Raw genomic sequence first — 22925 nt, 5'->3', positions numbered from 1 at the left:
TGTGAACACCTGGTGATAAGTAATTCTTACCAGGCATGTGCACCATCCTGCAGTTGCAGTTCTCAACGATGTAACGTGTTTCACAGTCGATCCTGCAGGCAGTTACACTGTAGACCTGGAAAAAGCCTGACTCCAGAGCCCTGGACTCGCACTCCCCCCACGGGGGAGGCAGGTAGGTCAGCTACAGGTGAGAAAGGAGTAAATTCTAGTCGGGACTTTTTAAGCTCTTATAATAACACACAGTTTTCACTGTCATACCAGTCAGGGAATGACAGTAGGAACAACAGAGCTTCATTTATTTATTAGTTAAATAAACTGAATCATATTGACATTATCACTCTCACTTCCAACAGCCCACAGTCACAAACAAAAAATGTTGCATTGTTTTTAGGCAACCAAACTCACTGCTTTTTAAGACTTTTCAAGACCTGTAGATACTCTGCACCCACACACACAGAAAATCCATATATTAAGCCAAAAATGTGGACAGATCCTGACAGCAACTCTCTAAAACATGCTCCTTAGTCCTTGGAACTCAGCCAGTATAGAAAAGCAGAAGAGCCCCAAACCACGCAGTGTGGAAAACAATTCAGCGGATAGCCAGACTATGTCGGAGAAATCCCACAACACCCGGTGGCGGGAGCACAAAAACCCCAAATATTCCACTTCTGCTCCTGTAGCTTTGAAGACTGGGACACAACAGATGAGGAACAGGGGACACCAGGCCGAGCAGCGTGGAGGCCCATCTGCTCCACAACACAGGCAGCACGCTCAAGCCACGCGCTCAGTATCCATCATCCACCACCCCAGTCTCCTCCCTTGTCATCACAATGCATCTCAAGTGAGGCTGCTTCTGCCAAAAGAGCAATTTTTGGAAGAAGCAAAACACAGTATCCTGCCAGGTGAAATTTGGCCACAGTTTGATTGTTAGTACATACAGACTTTGAAACCCTGCCCCTTCTATCAGGCGTATTTCTGTTTCGAGGGAGTTTGATGCTATATGCATGTGCAGCCTCACCACAGCTTAAAATAACCTCTAATGCAATCCAAACAGCAATCAAATGTGCTTCATATTTCAGTACACAAAACCATTGGCCATTTCAGGGCAGGCCTCGAAGGTTTCCTGTGATAATTAAACATGTCCTCTCTGAAGCCAGCAGCAATGAGCAATGAATACTGACATCCAGACACTATTAATTTTATTAGGGACTTAAGAAAGGCCGTTCTCAGCAATCTTTAACCTTTAGAATCACCTTCACACCTCTGCTAATCTTCACTTCTGGCCTAATTAGAGTAAGCTGTGGCTGATTTGAGATTTGATTATTTCTTTTTAATCAGATAATCCAAGGTGCTCAATATCACTTTCCACTGTGTTGAGCCCTGCTGACCTGATTATCGTCTGTCTAATAAGAGCCAAGGCCTGTGCACCACTCGGTGCGTTATTAATCAATTTTCCATTCCCCTGCTATAAGGAAGCAATACTTTAATTGGGCTTTGCAATCTGGTAGCAAGTGACATTGTTAAAAAAATGAATTTAAACAGTGTTTTAATGAGGTCATTATATTAATACTGACTGGGTGAGCTAAAATTTTAAAGTCAGGGTTGGACTTAAATCTCAAGATCAAATCAGTGTAGAGAAATATGTCACACATTTCAAATAATGCCCTCAGATATGTTTTTTTTCCCCAGCAGCACAAAGACCTTGACCCAAGAGGCATCAAGATAATCATGGTAAGAATGACTTAACCAAGGGAACACCATGCTCCTTTAGCTTTGGTCATAAGCTCACAGAAGTGCAATTGATATGTCTGGAGAGCTCAAATTTAAAATCGCCTGGTTTGTGCCCTTACCATAGGCTTCTACATTCTGCCTTTAGCTCACCTGATCAAGTAGGTTTGATCTAAATCCAATATTAGTGTGTGAAATACGTACATTTAATCTCTTTGTCAAAGTCATTTTCACCTTTTGACTGAGTGGTATCCATTATTAAAACCATTAGTCTTTATTTTTGTTTATCAGGCTCTACATGGCCACATTACAGATTTTCTCCCCTACTCCTGGTACGCAATCATTATTATTGTGAATGTTTTTGGATGAAATTGAAAGTGCCTGCTAGGTTTCCCCAGACAAAGAAGCGTAAAGAGACTGATAGGAAATTTTAACAGGAGGAAGTTTTTTTTCCCCACCCAGACTTCTGATACAAAGTACAGTGCACATTAATTAGCTAGAGCTGCTTTTGCTGTGTTTGCCGCTGTGAGGGCTTGTGGAGAGGGGCGTCGTTTTCACAGCAGGCAGGCAAAGGAGGGCCTGTCTTCATCCGTCTAGTCACAGAACTGGGCTGACAGATGAGCACAGAAGGAAACCCTGGAGGCTCATTACCCAGGAGGCCTAACCATCTCTGGGTAGATCCCCTTCCTGCCTACTGCTGAGCACCACGCTGAGCTGTGATGTGCTGTGGTGGGATGAGGTTTCAACTGAATGTTGTTGAAGAAAAGTTCCTAAAATTCTGAACTTGAATGTTATTCTCTGATATTTAATCCACTATGTTTACATGACCTAAACCTGGTTAGCCAGAGAAACCAGGAGGAATCTAGCTAGTCTTAGTCAGACTTTAGATACACATATTTTAAACAGCAAGGATACATTGCTCCTGGTGAGGAAATCTCTCTCTTCCCTTACTTCAAATATGAAAATCAGGTTTAGTTTTAGAAGCCAGCAAGAAGGACACAGTGACGAGTAAATCTGACTCATCTGCCAGTTACCCCATAAAAATCCACAGTCTTGTTGTGCATGTATTGTCGAGATACAATCTATTGTGATAAGCTATTGTCGTGCACTCAGTCCTCCTCAAAGCCACTGCAGTCACTAAAATATAAAGACATCTGCTTGGCAGGATAGAAACATTTTCACTGAAGTTTGAGCTCAAGCCACACAGAAGAAAAAGGATAAGTAAAAAAAAAACATCCTTGTAAAACTGGAGCCCCTGGTGACAGCGAAAGGCTATTTACGCTTTATACATATATATGTGTGTGTGTGTATACACTGAGACCTGCAGCTTTTAGTAATGGCTGTAATGGGACCAAGGCTAAGCTGGGGGTGAAGCACCTCTGTACCAGCAAGGTCAAAGCCACTGAGAGAGAGGGACATAATAATTTGTCAGTCAACTATCACCAGGAAACCACAGAGACCAACTCAGGGTCCAAAAAAGCCACACACACAAACACACACACACACACACACACACACACACACACACACACACACACACACACACACACACACACACACACACACACACACACACACGTAGAAAATCCCATCATATCAGTTATGGCAAGGTATTTATCACAGAGGTTGTTTATCTCTGAAAGATAAGCTGAGCATATGGATTAGAAAAGAAACAGAAACAGTACAAGGAGAAATGATAAAAACAAAAAGCTATTAACTAGGTATCAGCGACAGACAGGGACACCTACCCTTTGCTCCTGTGTGGCTACAAAAGTCTGGAAACCAGGGGCCACACCAAAGCCCAGTTCATGAACAAACGGGGGCTCTGCCTGGCTGTGGATCTGCACACGCACACCTGCCTCGAAGGCCGTATCCTCTGGAAAGAAGACAAATGGAAAGAAGCTGTTAACTGATTTATTCAGTCAATAAACAAACAGAAATGTGAAAAAAAAAACAAAACGTCTTTGGCTTTTTTGACTGATTCAGATAAACTGCTCAGGGAATAGAGTAGCAGAAAAAAAAACTGTTTACACTCAGCAGATGATGATGTAGAGTCAGAAGCTGAAGTCCCCGTTTGAAACAACCTTTTAGGAATGAATCTTGGGGCTTTGGCTCAAAGCCACAGGCTTTTAAGGTTGTCTTTATTATTAACACACATACACTCAGACAAGTGCTGTCCCATTTGCCTTGACATCAAACACAGGTAGAGAGAAAAGCTCGGTGCTGACTCTATAGATGAAAAAATTTTTATCTTGCCATTTAGAGCAAGGACAAAGTGAGCCGTAACATGTGAGAGAGACGAGAAAGCAGTGTTTGTAGCAATCAATACAGCTCTCTCCATGAGATCACATCCAGTGGTCTGCTCCTGGACATACAATAAAGGCTATCCCCGATCAGCCACACACCTTGGGGTGCTCTGCTACACCCAACATCGAAGCCTCACAGCATGGCAAGCTTCACAAATCGACAAATCACACACACACACGCACACACACAGGAACATTCACAGAAAAGTATCACATTACAGAGACACTCATCCATCAAACCAACATCTGCAATAACTGATATGGCGACAGCTTGGAGGAATCCACATTAAGGAAAAAAAAAATAAATAAAAGGATCAAATGTGTGTTCACTGTGGGTTTGAAAGACTACAGTAAGTGTGTGTGTTACAGGGTATGAAAGACACACCATGTATGAGAGAGATAATCAGAGTCCATGATTGTGAGTGTATTAGAAACAGTGTGTGTACAAGCAAATACCATATGTTTGAGCGTGTGTGTGTGTGTGTGTAAAATGATGACAGGCGGCTGATTCTACATTCATATGTCTTACACCATTCTGGCATCCTAGCCTGTGAAATATATCAGGATTTCCTGCGTAATGAAGGTCTTGTAGTGTACTTGTATGTAATTGACAAGTTTTTATATCTTTCATGTTTCCTGTTACACTGTTCACAACCGTACCATTAAGAATTTATGATATTTTTGAATGTTTACCACATACAAATATTAACTGGATTAGCAATCAAAGACAAAAAGACAACTGCACCACAACATTTCAGGGCCTGTAGTCCTCTCATTCTCATGGCACCTGCTAAGTGCAGTGGAGGCAATGAAAGTGCAAGGAAAGCACAGTGACACACTAAAGCAACACTAACCCCACAGCCAGAAAAGTGTCCGAAAAGTTATTTCAAGGTGGTAAACCAATGTCCAAACTGAGCAGAGTCCACAAACAAAGCAAAGAATAAGTCAGGACAGACAGCAGAGACAGCAACACAGGAAACTGGCAACTGAAGACAAAGTGGAAACAAATCAAGGAGTAATGGAAATGTAAAACTAGAAATAATAAGGACACACCAGGGAACAGGAAACACTACAAAATAAAAGTCCACACACAGGAAGTGGTTTGTGACACTTTCCAGTACATGGAACATGTACACAAACCCTTGAAGAGCAAAAATAGATAAAAACATGGGGACAGGAGTTGGCTCTTATTTGTCACTGCTAACTTAATTCCATTGTCATTTCATCATAATTAGATTAGAAAAAGATGTTAATGGGGCATGTTAAAGAAAAAAAAGACGTGTTTAGAAAATGCATAAATGCTCCATTAGCAGCCACAACACGACTAGATCTTACATAATTAGCCACTGTTGTCCAAAAACTATTAAAAACACATTTTAAAAAGCCACACTATTGCACTGGGTGACACATTCCTTCATTATAATGAACACTGTAAACAAAGAACTGCATCTCTGAGCCTGCACAGTGTTGTCTGCACAACATGGAAATCCAGACACTGACTACAGTGGCTGTTCATTGTAATTAAGGAATATGTCACCCTGAGCAGCTGTGTCGCTTTTTAAACATATTTTAATGGAATGTGCACAGTAATAGAGGTTGTGACTGTGTATACAATACTCGTTAACAGCATACATTCATAGCAGGTTTTGGACAAGGTATGGATAATAATAAAAAAGACACGATAACACAACTTTATCCTTTAACAAGTATTGGCTTCAATTGCAGTGTTACTAAACAGCTTTACTGCTTTTGCTCACTAATTAGCAGCACTAATATTGTTAGCATTTTAACTAACTCTTCCTTGTTGCACACAAATATGCATCTATTTGTTCAGCTGTTCATTACATAACATATTGGTAAACAAAAAGAGTAAAGCGAATCTACTGGATATGACATCAATAAAAAAGTTGATAATATTAGAACAACTGAGAATGTGGCATTTGTAAGTCATTCTCAGCTGAATTTGAGAACTTTTTTTTTTCATTAATAGAGGTGACATTCACGATGTGCAAACATCCACAACTGGGTGAAAATCTACCTTTAAATAAATGTATTTTCAAAATGTCATGGACTGTTATTTACAGTGGGAACAACATGGTTTATAACAGGAATAAGAAGAGGCATGTAACAACTAAACACAGCTGTGACATGGCACAGGACACAAGGACAGGACAACTCACAGGGGTTAGATATTCGAGGTCTGGCCTTTCAACAAAGACCTGAAGTGGTCAATATATATGAAATAGCCAAGATCCATGAGTACATCAGGAAGATGGCCCCAAGCGATGGAATACTTAGTGAATATCTCAGGCAACAGAAGCCCGATGCAGAGGAAGAAGAGCGAGAACCATCATGGCAGGACAAACCCCTGCACGGCATGTACCACCGATAGATACAAGAAGTGGCTGATATCGAAAAGTCCTACCGGTGGCTGGAAAAAGCTGGACTGAAAGACAGCACAGAGGCACTGATCGTAGCGGCACAAGAACAGGCCCTGAGCACAAGATCGATAGAGGCCGGGGTCTACCGCACCAGGCAGGACCCCAGGTGCAGGCTGTGCAAAGATGCCCCTGAGACAATCCAGCACATAACAGCAGGTTGTAAGATGCTAGCAGGCAGAGCGTACATGGAACGCCATAACCAAGTGGCCGGCATAGTGTACAGGAACATCTGTGTCGAGTATGGGCTGGAGGTCCCAAGGTCAAAATGGGACACGCCTCCAAAGGTGAGGGAGAATGACCGAGCTAAGATCCTGTGGGACTTCCAGATACAGACCGACAAACAGGTGATGGCTAACCAACCAGACATAGTAGTGGTGGACAAACAACAGAAGAAAGCCGTAGTGGTAGACGTAGCGATCCCAAGTGACAGCAGCATCAGAAAGAAGGAACATGAGAAGCTGGAGAAATACCAAGGGCTTAAAGAAGAGCTAGAAAAGATGTGGAAGGTGAAGCTAACAGTGGTCCCCGTGGTAATCGGCACCCTCGGGGCTGTGACCCCCAAACTGGGAGAGTGGCTCCAACAGATCCCAGGAACAACATCAGAGATCTCAGTCCAGAAGAGCGCAGTGCTAGGAACAGCTAAGATACTGCGAAGAACCCTCAAACTCCCAGGCCTCTGGTAGAGGACCCGAGATTGAGGAAGACACACACATCACCCATAGGGGTGAGACGGGAATTTTTTTTTTTAGTTTATAGTTTATAGTTTTGCACAAATGGAACATGAGAAAAATAGTTGTGTATGGAATAAACCAAACACAGTCTGAGAGAGAAGTTTAAATCCTGCTTACTTTCTCCCCTCTGGCCATCTAAAAAAATTGCTGAACGAAGTGTGTGAGAAAGGAAGATTGTCAGCTTTGGAAAGTTACAGAATTTCTGGCCAAGCAGCTACAGCTCTGACCTTGGGAGAGCAGGATGCAGGAGCTGTTTGACCATCACACTTCTGTTGGAACATACTGATGTTTCACATAAAAGTAAAAGGACTATTGCTTCTTTCACCCATGGCTGCTTGTTATTTCAAGCTGTATCATACTGCTGTTTGTGATGGTGTTGTTTGGGTCTCTTTCAGGCCCACCACAGGTTTGATTGAGTCTTCTAAGCCTCTGGTTTATTTTAGATTGCTTCTGACTGTTGGGGATTGATTTTCCCCTTCTTTCTTTCAAAAATGAATTGAATGCAAAAAGTGCCACTATAGCTTCAATTTTCAAAGTCAATTATTCTGGAGATTTGTTCCATAAAATGTTCTATTGACAAATCTATCACAGTATCCTGAAGCCTGATGTGAGGTCTGAAAAGACACCAAAAGCCACAGATATTCAGTTTATTATGCACAAAAGCCTGATATTGTCACAATAAAAAATTTGGAACCATCAAATGTGTGTCACTTGCCTAAAAAATGACTCATTGATGAATCTATTAACTGTATCCTCCATTATAAAGGATCATCTTATAGATTAACCTTGCTTAGTTGCAAAGCGAAAAAAAAAAACATGATTGATTAAGACACTGGCTTCATTCTGTTTATGACCTTTACCTCAACAAGACCTCAATTTGCACACAACAAGGCACAGCACGTGAGAATAATGATCTCTTCCTGAGAGTGAAAATTAGATATTTGAATTTGCAAGCTGTATCTGTCTGAAAAAACAGTGACAGTGTGTGTGTGTGTACTTGTATAGCGATCTTTGTGAGTACCATTTCTATCAAAGTGAGGACATTTTGACAAAGTGGGGACATTTTCCTGGTCCTCACTTTTTTCAGACTCCTACTTGAGGGTTAAGACTTGGTTTTAGGGTTAGGGTTAGAATTAGGTTTAGGTTAGGGTTAGGGTCTAGGGTAAGCATTATGTCTATGTGTGTCCTCACAAAGATAGCTATGCAAGTGTGTGTGTGTGTGTGTGTGTGTGTGGATGTGCGTGAGCTCAGGCTTGTGCTTATTTGTGCACCGGTCCGGTTAGCTGTCCTTATCAAAAGAAGACTGTTTCCATCTGACCAAGGCTTCAAAAATCCCTCCGCTTTGTAGTTTCAGTGTATTTCATCACTGCTATCACTCATTTGACTTAGTCAACAAAGCAAGAGAGGCGGACTAAATTAGGATGCTATCAGCAGCTAAAATCATAACTTAGTGCTTGCTGCTTTGTTTGACAATGAATAAATTCCAGTGATGCTCTGCCTTCACCTTGTTCTCCTTTAGCATTTCAAGCGATTCTCATTGAGGATCAACTGGGGTAAATGAGAAACTTGGTCTGTGCATCCACAAGCGTAGATAGATGTAGGTTTAAAATCAAATTTTAAAAAGTTCATGTTATCTGACAATTTGTCCTGGATGCTGGAGGATGTGTCTTAATGTATACACCTGTTTAGACATCTCTGGAGCACCTGAGACTTCCTCTTGACCTTGGTACCACAAAACAACACCTCCAGGCATGTTTGGCATTAATATCACATCCCCTCTCCTTCCTCTCCACCTCAAATTTTTCCCGATACTGTCACAGTCAGGGCCAGCCACTTCAGGCCTGGTCTGTGTTGTTTCGAACATATTAGCTGAGCTGAAGCTAAATTTTATGTCTGAATATAACAACCATATCCTCAAAATGTGTCTATATTTACACAGTCAGGAAATGACCTAAATACTCTCACACACTGACTGAATTTTACTTACACGTCTTATTTTATTTTATTTTTATCTATTTATTTATTCCGAGGCAGCGAGGCTGTAGGGATGGCAGCGTCTGTCTGGATCTGTTTGATCCATTATTTTCGTTGAGACTGAAATAGCTCAGTGGTTAATATATATGGACGGCCATGAAACTTTGACCCCAGAGGATGAAGCCTGCTGACATTACTGATCCCCTGACATTAGGTACATTTTTCATGTAAAGAGATACAGCAATCTCAGCTCAAATTACAAGCTGAGGCTGCAACAGAAAACTTATATTTGCACACAAAATTTTATTGTTACAATTTTACTGCAGAACTGTAAACTGTAATTGTAAATTAGTTTGTGCACTCATAATGACAAGAATGCAAATTAGGAAAATGTGTTTTCGAACAGCAGCAAATGAGAAAGTGCAGCTGAATCTCTGAAAATATCAGCAGCCAGCAATAATTAAAGATATACATGATTTCTGGATACAGACTAAACAGTGACCCCTTGGACTTGTCCCTGCCCCTGTAAGAAATGGTCTGGTGCACTTGAATGAGAACAGGTCTAGGTTTACAGGAAGTGAACACAATAATGACATGAAGATCACATTGACCAAACACCACAATAGGAAATGGCACCAATAGAAAAGATAAAAGGATCAAGGATTTTGCATGTTCATTTTGGTTTAACCTGTTGCTGAACAAACATCCTTCTGCCTCTTTCAGGTGCTTCTCAGAGTGCTTTGCACCGTCACTTTGATTTAATAACAGCAGACATAAAGGCACGACGAGATTTTAGCAGCGCACTCAAACACTTGTCGGGTTTTACGCTCCCTGTTTGCCACATAAAATGGAAGCTAAGATCTAAGATGATGGATGGTACAATAATGGAAACACAGAAAACAGAAGGAGACAGAAAGCTCAGACTGGTCCCACCAGTGTTACCTACAGACTTCTATAGCTGTAAATGAAAGACAGCATGGCAGCTTTAGTTGAGAAAATACATACGGGGTATGTTAGGATGCCGACTGAAAAAGGATGAAAACTTCGTATGAGTTTTTAAAGCAGCAAAGAGGGAACGCACATACAAACCAAAGCAAGCAAAAGAGAGACATTCAAGAGACAGAAAATTTTGACATGTCTCTCTCACATTCTCTGAAAGATAAAACAGAGTTCAGAAAAGTCCAAACTTCTTTGCATAGCTCTCTATAAATGACACATTTTGGAGCTCATCATCTTTTCAAGTTTAGTTTCTGTACATGAGCATCAGTTGGGTCCAAAACTGCGATGTGCATGATTAAAAAATATTCAATATTTGATATTTTAGCCTCTGAAATGAAGAGGAGGAAGAAGAAATTGGAGTCGAATGTCATCAGAGTTTCACAGCCTGGGATGTGTCTGAGGGTTTTTTTCCCTCCCTGCTGCTGTGGAGGGGAAACATGGTGCTGAGTGAGTAAACAGGCTACTTTGATCAAGACTGCTTGACAAATCTGATGTCAGAAAAGGCTTGTCCAACTCTGAAACTCCAGAGTCTCAAAAAAGGTCAGTGTGGGCCAGGAGTTAAACTAATTATTCACACAACCTCAGAAAAACAGATTGTAGAGAAAAATACTTTAAATGATAAAAAGAAGATTTTATTTTTACAATATAAACTGTTCTTCAATGCCTGTATGCAGGAAGGGATTTTAATTAGCTTGAAATCTAAGCATTCTGAAATGACCAATAACAAAAACAAAAAAGATGCAGCAGACCTTCTCAATCGTAGTTTGCATCCACATTATAAAAAACTGAAAGGAATATAACTTATGGGAAAACGACGGTGTGGTTCAGAATCCTAATCATTTAGATTGATTTTCTGGTAGGCAGTATCTAAATATTGCAGGCCTATGTGAGAAAATATTGTCTAGAAAGCTACCGTACAGACAGAAATAACACAGATGCATTGGAACCATTTATTATTTCCATCACTGAGCAGTTTGGTCAGCAACACAGTGAGGAGAAAGCTGGGTATCTAAGCAACACGGCATCTGTTTTCTCTCGCCGCTCAAACTTAGATCCATCATGTTCATTTTTCACACTGTGAAACATGCTGTTTTTAAAAAAATACTTGTCCATCATAATGAAGTGAAAAACAGTGTCATGGCAACCCTGTAGCTCCCAGGACAGAGCAGTGTACCAACTGCTGGCCTCAGGATGACGGACAATAAGAAAAGCTGCAGGTGGGGAGAAGCAAAATGTGTGGGGATTGAACAAAGAAATAAAAAAAGGTAATTGGTGGGAGGAGTAGGGGGAAGAGTCTCTTTGCAGTGTGCACCCATCTTTGCTGCACAGCAAAAAGACCTGTCTCGGATGAGGAGACACTGTGTTCCCTGCTGAGGCTGACTCAGCTCCTCGGGGCTAATTAAACCACACAGGGGTAAACAAGGGCACTGGAAAATACAGCCTGCTGGGAGACTGAGCTCCACATGCTGTCAGGGTGGTGGCTGAACTACAGTCTGTTCAAATGGAAATATAATCAAGAGAAGTTCAGGATGTGGATTTTTGATGGTGGATCTTTAAGTTGGAGCCCAGAGTAAATAACGTCCATCTGCTGGGCTGTTTGTAGCTTGGCTAGATGCTCTGGGAACTCCTCTGTCTGCCCTTCTAGTCAGTTCAGACGTGAGCCGGCCATTCAATGAGCTTCACTGTGGAGCAACACAGGAAACCAGCCTCCCTAAAACACTCAATCTGAACCACTAACAAGATCTCTAATACACACATCAGCATGGAGGATGATGCAATGCTGCACTCCTTCATAATAAAGACAGTCAAAGAGGCTCCTTGGAATTGAATGCTTGACTTGAAAGGAATTTGAACATGAGTTACGATCACTGAGATGTCTCTGGAATAATACATTATAATCACAGCCAGTCAGACAACGTCTTGCTCAGAATGGATACAACAAAACACTAGCTTGAGGTTCACAATCATCAAGGTAAAAACAAGGTTTAAGTGCTCTACAAATCAGCCTTGTAGCAGTTGTGCAGGGAAGTCCTTGAGTATTAGGCTCAGTACAGTGCATTACAATACTTTTTGGTTTGACATCTGATGAAATAAGATAAGAGATTTTACTGTACATGTATAATATTCAAAATGCTATTTGTCAATGTTTAAGGGCAATTTGACTAAAAAGCTGATAGGGATCATTTTACACTCAGTTTTCTGCAGCTGTGTTTGATTTTAAATTTAATAAGAGATTCTGGGTGTGAAACTGTCCCTGAAGTGATTCCATCAGGAGGACACTGAATCATTTCTGTGTTAATTATGGCTAAATTAAATAATGTGAATTAAAAAATACTCATGCCCCAGTGGCTCAGTGTGAGATACAACTGGGAAAATATGGTTTTAAATACTTTATTTGATTTTCACTTTGTAGCAGATCTTTCTTTCTGTTTTGATATATTTTCTTTACATGCCAATACTAGAAACAGGACGAAGATCAGAAGGGAGAAATAAAAAACAAGACAGCTGTGAGACACAATACAATAAATAAGATTTCGCAGACTGTATAAACTTGTCTTGTATATGACATTACGTGATAATCACCAGGTTGAATCACATTTAGAACAGCACAGTGTCGGAATGGTAAAAGTAAGCTCGGTGGAGTGCAAACATTATGGTCGCCTGGGGATAACAAGTTGTTCAAAATAGAAAGGACCGACTAATATGTGGATAGCTCAGTGTGGGGTCACTGAAATTACCCGATGCAATCCAGCAACACAAAGTGCAGACGTAAAAGTCAGGTATTGTAGCAAAATATTACAGGTGTGAAGTGAGGAACAAAGTTAGGAGAGTGAAAGAGAGCGGCATTCTTGACTTAATAAGCAGAATCTTTCTGAAAGTTCTTTTTTTATCACTTTTATTGTCTGCCCTGATCGTATTTCTAGTTTGTTACTTAAATCCAAAAAAAAAAAAAAGTAGAGCAGGTTGTCTTGACCTACCTGTGTCCCCCCACACTGGCAGGTATTCGTCCTGCTGGATGTCCAACATGATCTCCAGGCCATTTCCCGTCCCTCCCTTCATGGTGGTGCGGAGCGTCTTCCCCTCCTCTGCCGCGTTGAACATGTAGCACTTCCCATACCTGGTGAACACCTGGGAGGAGAGAGAGGCCTGATGAGTGACGATTTGTTAATGCTGATACACAGACATATACACACTGCAAAGATCACAGCGTATCAGCGACTGCACACTCATAAAGCCAATTTGCTAGCATGTAGGAGACATATTTTTAGCCAAGAGCATCAATTTAGAAGTCAAGTACTTGACTGATGATGAGCTACAAGAGGTTTTCTCACATTATAACATTTAAAGAGTTTTATGTTACTTTTTCAAACAAAATATCACCCAAACAGCAAATCATTGTCCATTCCTTTGAAACCCTGGTAGCTTATAAAACTTCTCTTCCTTTATTTACAATCACTATACCACATGTTTTATCAAGGCATATTACATATCATGAAATAGGACATATAAAATATGTAGGGTAATTACTTATTTGTGTGTGCGGTAATAAATTTCAGTGACACTTTCCCTCATTCTCACACAGGCTAACTTTCTTTCTGTAGAAGCCTTCAGCTTTTGAATTGTGCACATATGAACAGTATATTAGGTTAACAAAGTTTATTTATATAGCACCTTTCTACAGCAGATGTGCTTCATAACAACAACAACAAAAAAAAACACAACATAAAGAAAATAAATAAAGCAGAGATAAAAATTGTTGAAAAAATCCCACTGAAAAAGTCCAAAAAGATTCTGAGCAGCTTTTTTTTACAGGTTTCCACAGTGTAGAACCAGCCAAACAAGCAACAAGTCAAAAAGCCAGAGGCATATTCCCAAGCAATGACTAAAAAACAGAGAGCTTCCAGTACTGACCTATACTTCAAGAAGTTCAGCAACTATTACAAAAACTCCCTATTCCTTCCATGTTGTGTGTCTTTTAATAATACAATGACTCAATCCTGTTCAGGGGACTGTAAGTGGAGGAAGAAATCTTTTCTCTGTACCACCACTACCACCTCACCAAGAGCCACCAAATCACTTTGAGGCACTTATGAATAATAGATTTAGTTAAAATTGCCCAGTGAAGCTGATTTGAGAAGTATGTGTTAATGTGTGTGCAAACATGTAAATGAGACTGTAGTTGTGAGGTCTCCACTCATGAATAATAATCACCACACGAACCACATACTTCAATGCTGCAGTGATTGACTGAAAGGAAGGCGCTGATGGAAATAGTTTCATAAATCATGAGCAGCGATGCTCTCTGGACCCCTATCAGTGAAATTAAAATTTAGACATCAATATAATCTTCTCTGATAAGCTATAGCTTACACTGTATGACATTTGTCCTGGCTGTATTATTGCTGTCTCACATTGTTAACTGTTAGCAATTAACAATGTTTGCAATGCAGCGTTGAAATTCAATTCTGTCTCGACACTTTGACCACATATACACCAGGTACTAACATCCCATTAACGCGGCATCCATTACAACAATCTGTCTATAAATCTTCCCTTCATGTTATGAAGAAGTTTTGATTCAATTTTCTGATCATGTTGGAGGCTGCAGTTTGTATTTCTTTACATAATTGCCACTTATGTAAGTGTTTCAAATACTTTAGAAGATGTTAAGAAAATAAATTTCCAGCTGTCAGCTTGTCAGGTGGGTGATATTTTCATTCATTCAGAAATTCTGATATGACCAACTATTACAATAACAATTACAAAAGTCTGCTATTCAAGACAATTAAACGCAAATTCCTGTGGCTATGGTTTAATATCTGGCCATGCATGAGTAACTCAGCAGAGTGAGGAACGTGGTATGTGATCCTTATAATTATGTGTTAATCAAGATCACAAGGCACTCCAGTTAACAGCATTTGTGTCTCTTAATAAATAAATATCTTATTTTTTGACTCTGCTGCATTGCGGTTTATCAAGGTTACTGTCAGTGGAGGTTAATTTTATCTGCACAAAATGTTCTTTAGTGCAGGGTGTTACTTGATACAAAATTCTGAGCCAAGAAAAACACTTTGTCTTCACTTTTTTTTTTTGTTGTTGTAAAAAACAACAAAAGTGTGCAGCCAATATCTGGCTTTTCAGTGCAGGAGTGTTTTAAAATGGATTTTTCATTTCATGCTCCTCCTTCTTTATTGACACTGGCCTTCTCATGGATGGTTTGCCGACATGATTGATCAACTAGCTAATGCTGTAGTGCCACAGGGGTGGTGCGGATCGGAAGAATATGGAGTATCACATTAAAGGTTCATTCACCTCTGCAAAACAGATGTGCTCCCAACAGATATGTATCTGCACAAAATAAATGACACACTCTGAGTTGCCAGAGCGGAGAGAAGAGGACACCATTTAAATATTCATGGCACCATCACTCCTCATTTGCAGGTACAAGATGTGGTGAAGTTTTCTTTTTTCTTTTCTGCATTCACCCAGAGACGCCAGAGAGACCCCAACATCCAACACTCATTTCTCATATCTGTTGAGGTCTGGCACAGCTTTACTGCGCAGAACTGAGTTTCGTTATCTTGACTTCTGAATAAAAGCATTTTCTAATGATGCCTCAGATGAACTTCATTTACACAGCAGTCCGAACCTTCCAGATATTGAAGGGTTCCATTTAACCCTCACAGAGTAATTGGTTGGGGACTGTAACATTAAGTGTAATTACCCAGCAGTCATTTGCTGTTCCATTATATATTTGTGTGTGATGAGCACAGATAGAACTAATTATTCCTCGATAGAACTAATTATTCATCTGATAGTATTTTTTACCTTTTTGTAGCAATTGGCTCTTAAGTGTCTTACATTTCTCTTACTCCTGACTCAATGAAGTTCTTCCAGAGAGACATTGCTCACCCCTCTGTCAGTTCTTTTGTCAAAACCGATGATGTCTGACGGACGAAGCCAGGGTCGAGTCAACATATATTAGACCTTAGCCAGACTGAAAGGCTCCTCTCCAGCCACAGGATGACAAAGATACTAACAAAACCTTGACAGTGGGGTTCTATTATTTTGCAAATCCTCAACACTGACCCTGTCTCTGTCTCCCCAGCTTTCTCACTCGCCTGCTAATCTGCCACCTCAGGCAGAGCTGTCAGATGGGAGAAGGTAATGAGTTCTCAAACCTGTCGAGAAATGTAGAATAGCACAGGAGTCACAGCTCTGCCTGAAAAATGTGTAGCTGTGAAAAAACTTTCAATTCTCATAAAAGAAGTAAATTGCACTGGTGAATATTTTGAATATTTCTGCCTTTGTTAGGACATTTGTCCAATTGTCATCTCTTTAAATGAAGAAGAATGTTGCTTATAAAAAACAAGTCCATGATAGTCAGCAAAGGTTTCAAATTATGAAGTAACCCACTCTGATGTAAGAAGACAAATACTGAACAGTTTTATTTGAATTGGGCTAATGTATAAAATACCAGAGCAGTCAAACTCATTTGCTGCCAATAGCACATTACTTTCCCTCATACAAGCCAGTGCGCTGTGAGTCAACCTGCTGGCCAGAGCTGCAGGCTGGCTCACTGAGCACTGGGTTCCTCAAACAAGGCATGACCTTGCCTGTTCACCGTGTAGTGCCGCCCGCAGAGCATGGTGCGTAGAAGTCAAACCTTAAATGGCCATCACCAAAAAGATCAGTTGTTAGCACCAACCATCCACAAATCAATTTTAAGCATGCTCATGGATAATGGGCTATACACTGTGTTTCTGCATGAATGAACAAATACTGTAGTCATGATATATGATAGTTTTAATAGCTACATGTCCTAATGTCTGACCTTGAATTCCTTTTATCATTGCTTTGCAAATGGGGCAAAAAAAAAAAAAAAACAGGCAGATTATTGCTCCAGAAAGGGGATGTTATTTTTTCGTTACTTTGTGCTCCTGTCCCCATTGGCCTTTTATTTTATCTCATTCTGTCTGTGCAATATCCAATCCATCAAAATACCCCAAAGTACACCACCATATTTATAAAACTGACACAGCAAAGCCGTACTACAAGGAAGACCTTTGCCATATCTGGCAGGCTGGTCCCTGTTCAAACATCTTTTTCATTATTTGACTTGATTCAGAGACGCAGACAGGCCATTTTCTGTTAAAGTCAATAAATGCAAAGACCACATGATAACTACTTTACATTTTAATATTACAACCTGAAGAGTGTGTTCGTCAGGTACTGTGGGCTGACTTTACTATTACTTTCTGTCAGGTGTGGTATTCATGTACTATTATAAATCACTGACATTTCTTTCCACATAACTAAAAGAAGAGGCAGTGAGATCTGTATTCATTTTTCACTGGATGACATTCCCCTGTCACCCCTCTTGTATTTTTCCATTACAGAATAAGCAGGTAATAAGACACTTTTCTTGCTCATCCCATTTGCTTGGCTGGCAGGTTGAAGATTTGGAAAGAGTAAATTGAAATGTTAAGCATAACAGTCAACCGAACACTTTTATCACTTCTCATGGTTTTCCAAGGTTACACTGCTTTCACATGAGCTGTCTGTTATGATCTGGTGTTATTGTTTGATGAATCAATATCCATTATGGGAGAATTTAGCAGGCATTTTATGGTAAAACCGAAGTAGCGCTGGAGCTTGAGGGTTAGGGGAGAAACAGAGAGAAGGAGAGAGGAGTAAAGTTTCAGAAAAAGGCCTTTGAGTTGCAAGGTGTGCACTTTCTCCGCTGCCTCCTCAGCAGTGGCAGCAGCAGTTAGTGGTTGTACTGCTGTGGGGATAAATAATGCAGAGGGCTGCTGCGTTAGCGACAGAGTTGGCACTGAGTATGAGAAAGGAGGCGTTTGAGCACACACAGACACATAAAGCTGCCTCGCTCATCCTTATGGCTTCATGCACGCCAATCCACTACCTATCCCCTACCACTCCACGATGCAACACAAACACCCTTACATTCCAAACATACTTCATGTCACATTAAACCAATTCTGCCACTCCCATATTGGGAGTTTCATAAAGTGCATTTATTATTTCGCTAATGTGGTTTTACCATGCAAGTCAATAATATTTGATGTTACAAGCCAGCACATAATCGAGGCAGGGTTGCAATAGGACACGAAGGATTACAGTCACTGTTGGCAGCATGGTATTTATGCTCCTGGAGAGGAGGGAAAAGGGAGGGAGAAACGTGAAGAGAAAAACTACAGAGTGCAGTAAAGATAAAAGTGAGGAAGGAAATAGAGAAAGTAATCGAGAATCAAAAGACAAACACACAGCTTTAGTGAATTAAATCCCTGTGGCTAAACTCTGACCCAAGTTATTGTCTTCAGTGAGGATTGAGTGTTGACGAATCCTTTGGCTTAATAGAGTTTACACCAGAGGAGTACAGAGTGGCTTTCACCTCTGATGAGAAGACCTGATCGATTACCATGAAGCTTTTGGATGGACAGTTCTTTAGTTCAGACATTCATTCTAATTTAATGTCTCTTTCACATCACCTGAGACTCATTTACTCTTTTGCCCTTTTAATATTCTTTATAATAAAAGCAGACTAAACTGAAAGTCTAGCATGCTTGCTGGCTTTCAAGGGTGAGCTTCTTGTGTTTCTTGTCAGACCCATTATGAGGCTTTAGATATAGGATATTGATAACAGGAGGCCATGCAGCACAAGCCTGGACTATTGCAGGGTAATTCATCATCATATTACTGAAGCCCATGGTTGCCCAGTATGTAATGTTCCAGTGGTGCCTTAAAGACACCTAATATTTAGATCGATCTATTTGCAGAAATGGAATATAGTATTCAGAAATATGTCGTCATTACTGTGTAATCACTAGAAAACACCAACCGTTGCATTTTCTTAGTTTTAAAGTGAGCCTTAAAAATTAACATAGGGAGCAGGTCTCCTTTCACAGAGGCAGCCATGTTGTGCTGCCATGTGTCTACAGTAACCCAGAATGGAGAAACCAAACAACTGGCTCTAGGCAGGGAGCTGGGTTTTGTTTTCAAGGTGATGGCCACTGTACCCTGCCTCATGACTGGAAATGAGGGCTTAGGGGTGATGCCCAGAAGTTTGCATTCTGCAATGTCAGCACTAGATGCTGCTATATCCTTTACATTTTACACATTGCACCTTTAAAAACATAGCTCATATCACAAAAAATATTAAACTGTGTGGAGCTGAAGTTAGAACAATGTTAGTATGTATATAACAACACCTGTAAAACCATGTTTTAGTTATTACATGTGTTTCAGTTTTACACAGGTACTGGACAGTCACACCTGATGTCACACAGGGGGACAGGTCTTATGTTTTAATAGTTGGAATCTATTGCTGTTCAATCTTTTTGTGAATTTATCTCTAGTTGTTATTTTAATCTTCAGCAGTGTGATGGACAGATTTGTAGCCATTGTCCAGCAGCACACATAGGGTCAGATAGTTTTACATAGCATAGTAACCAAAAATAAATTTAAAAATGGTATTTATTATAGATGAAACTATATTAACTAGATATAGTTAATATTATACATAAGATATCCTATTTCTTTACCCTGTAGATTAACAGGAATGTAAGGGGTGTAGTTTTGTCTTGGAGATCTACAGTATCTGGATGAACAGCAGTAATTCACCTCCAGCTATGGACTAATGTACTAAGTAGGCAGCACATCTGGCAACGTCTGTGTAACAAAATCTGTGGGAAGTCACTGCACCTGCCTGTAACAAGTAATTAATTTGAACTTGTAATTCCCCCTAATTTTGATTATGTGGGGATTAAACAAACGTGATAAAACATGTTAATTATTCAGCTTTACAGGTGTTGGTGTATATTTTGTCTTTAATATTAATATCCTCGTCTCACTCTCGATAAGAAACCAAATACATACTTTCCTAAAATACTGAACTATTCTTCAAAGCCAAACATCACCTCAAGCTTGAAAATCCTCTGTTTGGTTTTGAAAAGGAAAAGTCTTCTTCCTATGCAGTGTCTTCTCCCTGTTCAGTATTCTAGAGTTCGCTGAATGTGCTCCATAGATTCCAATGCAGGATGTCTCTATTGCAAACAGAAATGTGTAATAAAATGTATTTATTTTAGGGCTTTGTACCTACATTCCTCTCCTTAGTATTGTGTGTACTGCTCAAGGTCTTCAGTGCAATGGAAAGACAGGAAATAAAAGAACACTTACTTTGGGTCAAACATCTTGTACTCCATAAATAATAATTGCATTGCTCCCCTTCCAGTCAGCCACCCTATCTTCTTGCAGGAGCAGAAAAATTTTAATATTAAAATGACATGTTCGCTCTTGGCCTTCCAGCATGTCAGTCTTGTCCATATGCAGACGGCATGCAGATACAGTTATTGACTGCCAGCTGTCACCCCATACTCATTGATCATATCACACATACCCAGTCATTATTTTTAATAAGTCACCCCTCACTCATGGCTGGTGGGGCTCTATTTCACATGTCATGGTGTGGCTGTCTCCTCCAACACTGATGCAAGGCTGAGTAATGGCTCATGGGTGGGGGACCTATGGCAGCTCCTAATCACCAACAGGAAACCAACTCATCTGACTGAATGACATGCCCTGCCCTCCTCACAATGATATGTGGAGAGGATGTCAGTTCTGTGCAGCTACAATGACGTCATGAGGAGAGTAGTTCTCAGAGTGGAGGACTACTCTCCTGCTTTGTGTGACTTTCTTCACATGTCCTGCTTATATTTCAATCAAACACTATTGATATTAAGACCTGGCAACATAGTGGTGTTTCCTCAAACTCTGACATGATCAATAACAGCAGTAAAGCCTCATTATCCCTTAATATCCAGTGAGTCTTGCAGGTTAGTTTCCATATAAATAGAAACAGATCGAAAACAACTTCTCATGGAGTGATTCCATGTGCAACATCAACAGCTCTGATTTAAAACCAGAGACACATTGTTTTATGAACACAACAGTCACACCTGATGTCACACAGGGGGACAGGTCTTATGTTTTAATAGTTGGAATTTATTGCTGTTCAATATTTTTGTGCATTTATCTCTAGCCAACAGTCAGTGCCAGTGCAGAACATATAGTTTGCTGCAAAGCACAGGAGTGATCTTTGTGTAATGTATAATAAGTCTGACCTTAGTGTGACGGCTAGACTTTGTGTCCAGTCAGAGGCCTGTAATTTATGTGTTTTTCAGCCACACTAACATCAAGGTTATGTTGGTCGGTCAGTTCACCACTTTGGTCCAGACTCTAAACTTTCCACGACTATTGGAGGATGTGGCATGAACTGTGTGAAGCATATTCAAGTCTTCCTCCAAATTATCTGTAAAGACTTTTGTAAACCCAGAAATTTTCCATTTCTCTGGTTTATGACCGAATACAGTACAGTGCTAGAGTTTTAGGTACTAAAAATACACAGGGGATGCTTTTAACATAAAATACAGTATATAAATAGTTTTTCATTTATTAATGAACTTCATACAGAGTGCTATAAAGGGAACAAAGCCTAAATCTAATCAGTATTTACACCTCTCCCATTTTCCCTTAAAACCAGAAGCAGTTCTCTCTTGTTTGACCTGCACACAGTTTCTCCTGGTACTTTGCAGCACCTTGGAGAAGCTGCTGCAGTTCTTCTGTGGACTCAGTCTGTCCCAGTGTTTCTGTCTATTCATATGATCCCAGACTGAATCCATACTGCTGAGATCAGGGCTCTGTGGGGGTCAGACCATCTGCTCTAGGACTCCTGGTTCTTCTTGCCCCTGAGAATAGTCCCTCATGAACTCTAATGGGTACTTTATGGGCTTGTTGTCCTGAGATCGATCAGAGACCTAATGAGGTTTTTTCTAGGAACCTAAAACAACTAAAGTACCTTAAACGTCAGCACAATACTATACATGTAATTTAATGACATTCCCATCAGCAAATGTTACTGTTACATGCTAAAGCAATGGAGTAAAACTAGAACATAGTAGTGAAAATGGTACCACTGGCCACTGATACAATAAGGGCTTGATAGCTTCTTATGTTAGCATTTAGCTTAAAGCACCTCTGTGCCTAATTACTGCCTCACAGAGCTGCTAGCATGGTAGACTCTCAGTCTTGTTTAAACCTTGCAGGGAGGAAAATGAACACATTTATAAACTTAACGAGCCTGCACCTGACAAGTGGAGGGAGGCATGTGAAACAGCACAGCTTGAAATGTATCTTGTTTGTCTTTCTTGTAAAGGATTTCTATTGCAAAAGCAACAGTGGTCAATATTCAGACAAATAAGAGCAGAATTGTAGATGCAACTTCCCTGTTGGCAACCTGCAAGCATATTTTAGTGGAGCAGGCAAAGTACAGCTTGACTTTACCTCTACCCATAATACAATTTGTCTTTTCTAAAAGCATATAAACACTGTAATGACATGGTGCAAATGTGTTTTCTGCTCCCTGGGCGCACATACATGCTTGGTTGCTTATTAACCCTTTAAGACCTATCAGAGAATAAGTTTTTATACTGTATGCTGTAAGTGCTATTTGTTGGAGCATTTCAATATGCTATACATCAGTACGGCCCTTATACCCCCAATTTGAAGGATATGTACTAACTACATAAACTAACGACATAAACTACTAAAAAGTGCAATAAACTACAAAAAAAGAAATAGTTATTTTTTTACGCATTCTTTTTCATAACGTGATGGCGTGATATATGGAACGTATGAAGTGGTGTAATCGGCAGATTAGATCTATG

At 40.2% G+C, this 22925-nt stretch overlaps 1 protein-coding gene across 2 annotated transcripts in view; it reads right to left on the bottom strand.

The window, feature by feature from the left end:
* The window catches only part of asic2 (acid-sensing (proton-gated) ion channel 2), a 299983-nt gene that overhangs the window by 10098 nt on the left and 266960 nt on the right, over positions 1–22925 (bottom strand). For both annotated transcript variants that reach the window (XM_026325205.1, XM_026325204.1), the window contains exons 2-4: positions 13158–13308; positions 3477–3604; positions 31–181 (exon numbers count right to left, since the gene is read on the bottom strand). In XM_026325205.1, the coding sequence (XP_026180990.1) occupies positions 31–181; positions 3477–3604; positions 13158–13308 (430 nt within the window). The remainder of the gene's footprint in view (positions 1–30; positions 182–3476; positions 3605–13157; positions 13309–22925) is intronic.

The sequence above is a fragment of the Mastacembelus armatus genome, chromosome 8 (assembly GCF_900324485.2).
Source record: "Mastacembelus armatus chromosome 8, fMasArm1.2, whole genome shotgun sequence".
NCBI lineage: Eukaryota > Metazoa > Chordata > Actinopteri > Synbranchiformes > Mastacembelidae > Mastacembelus > Mastacembelus armatus.
Note: the sequence above shows the minus strand (reverse complement) of the source record. Positions and strands in the feature narration are given on the sequence as shown.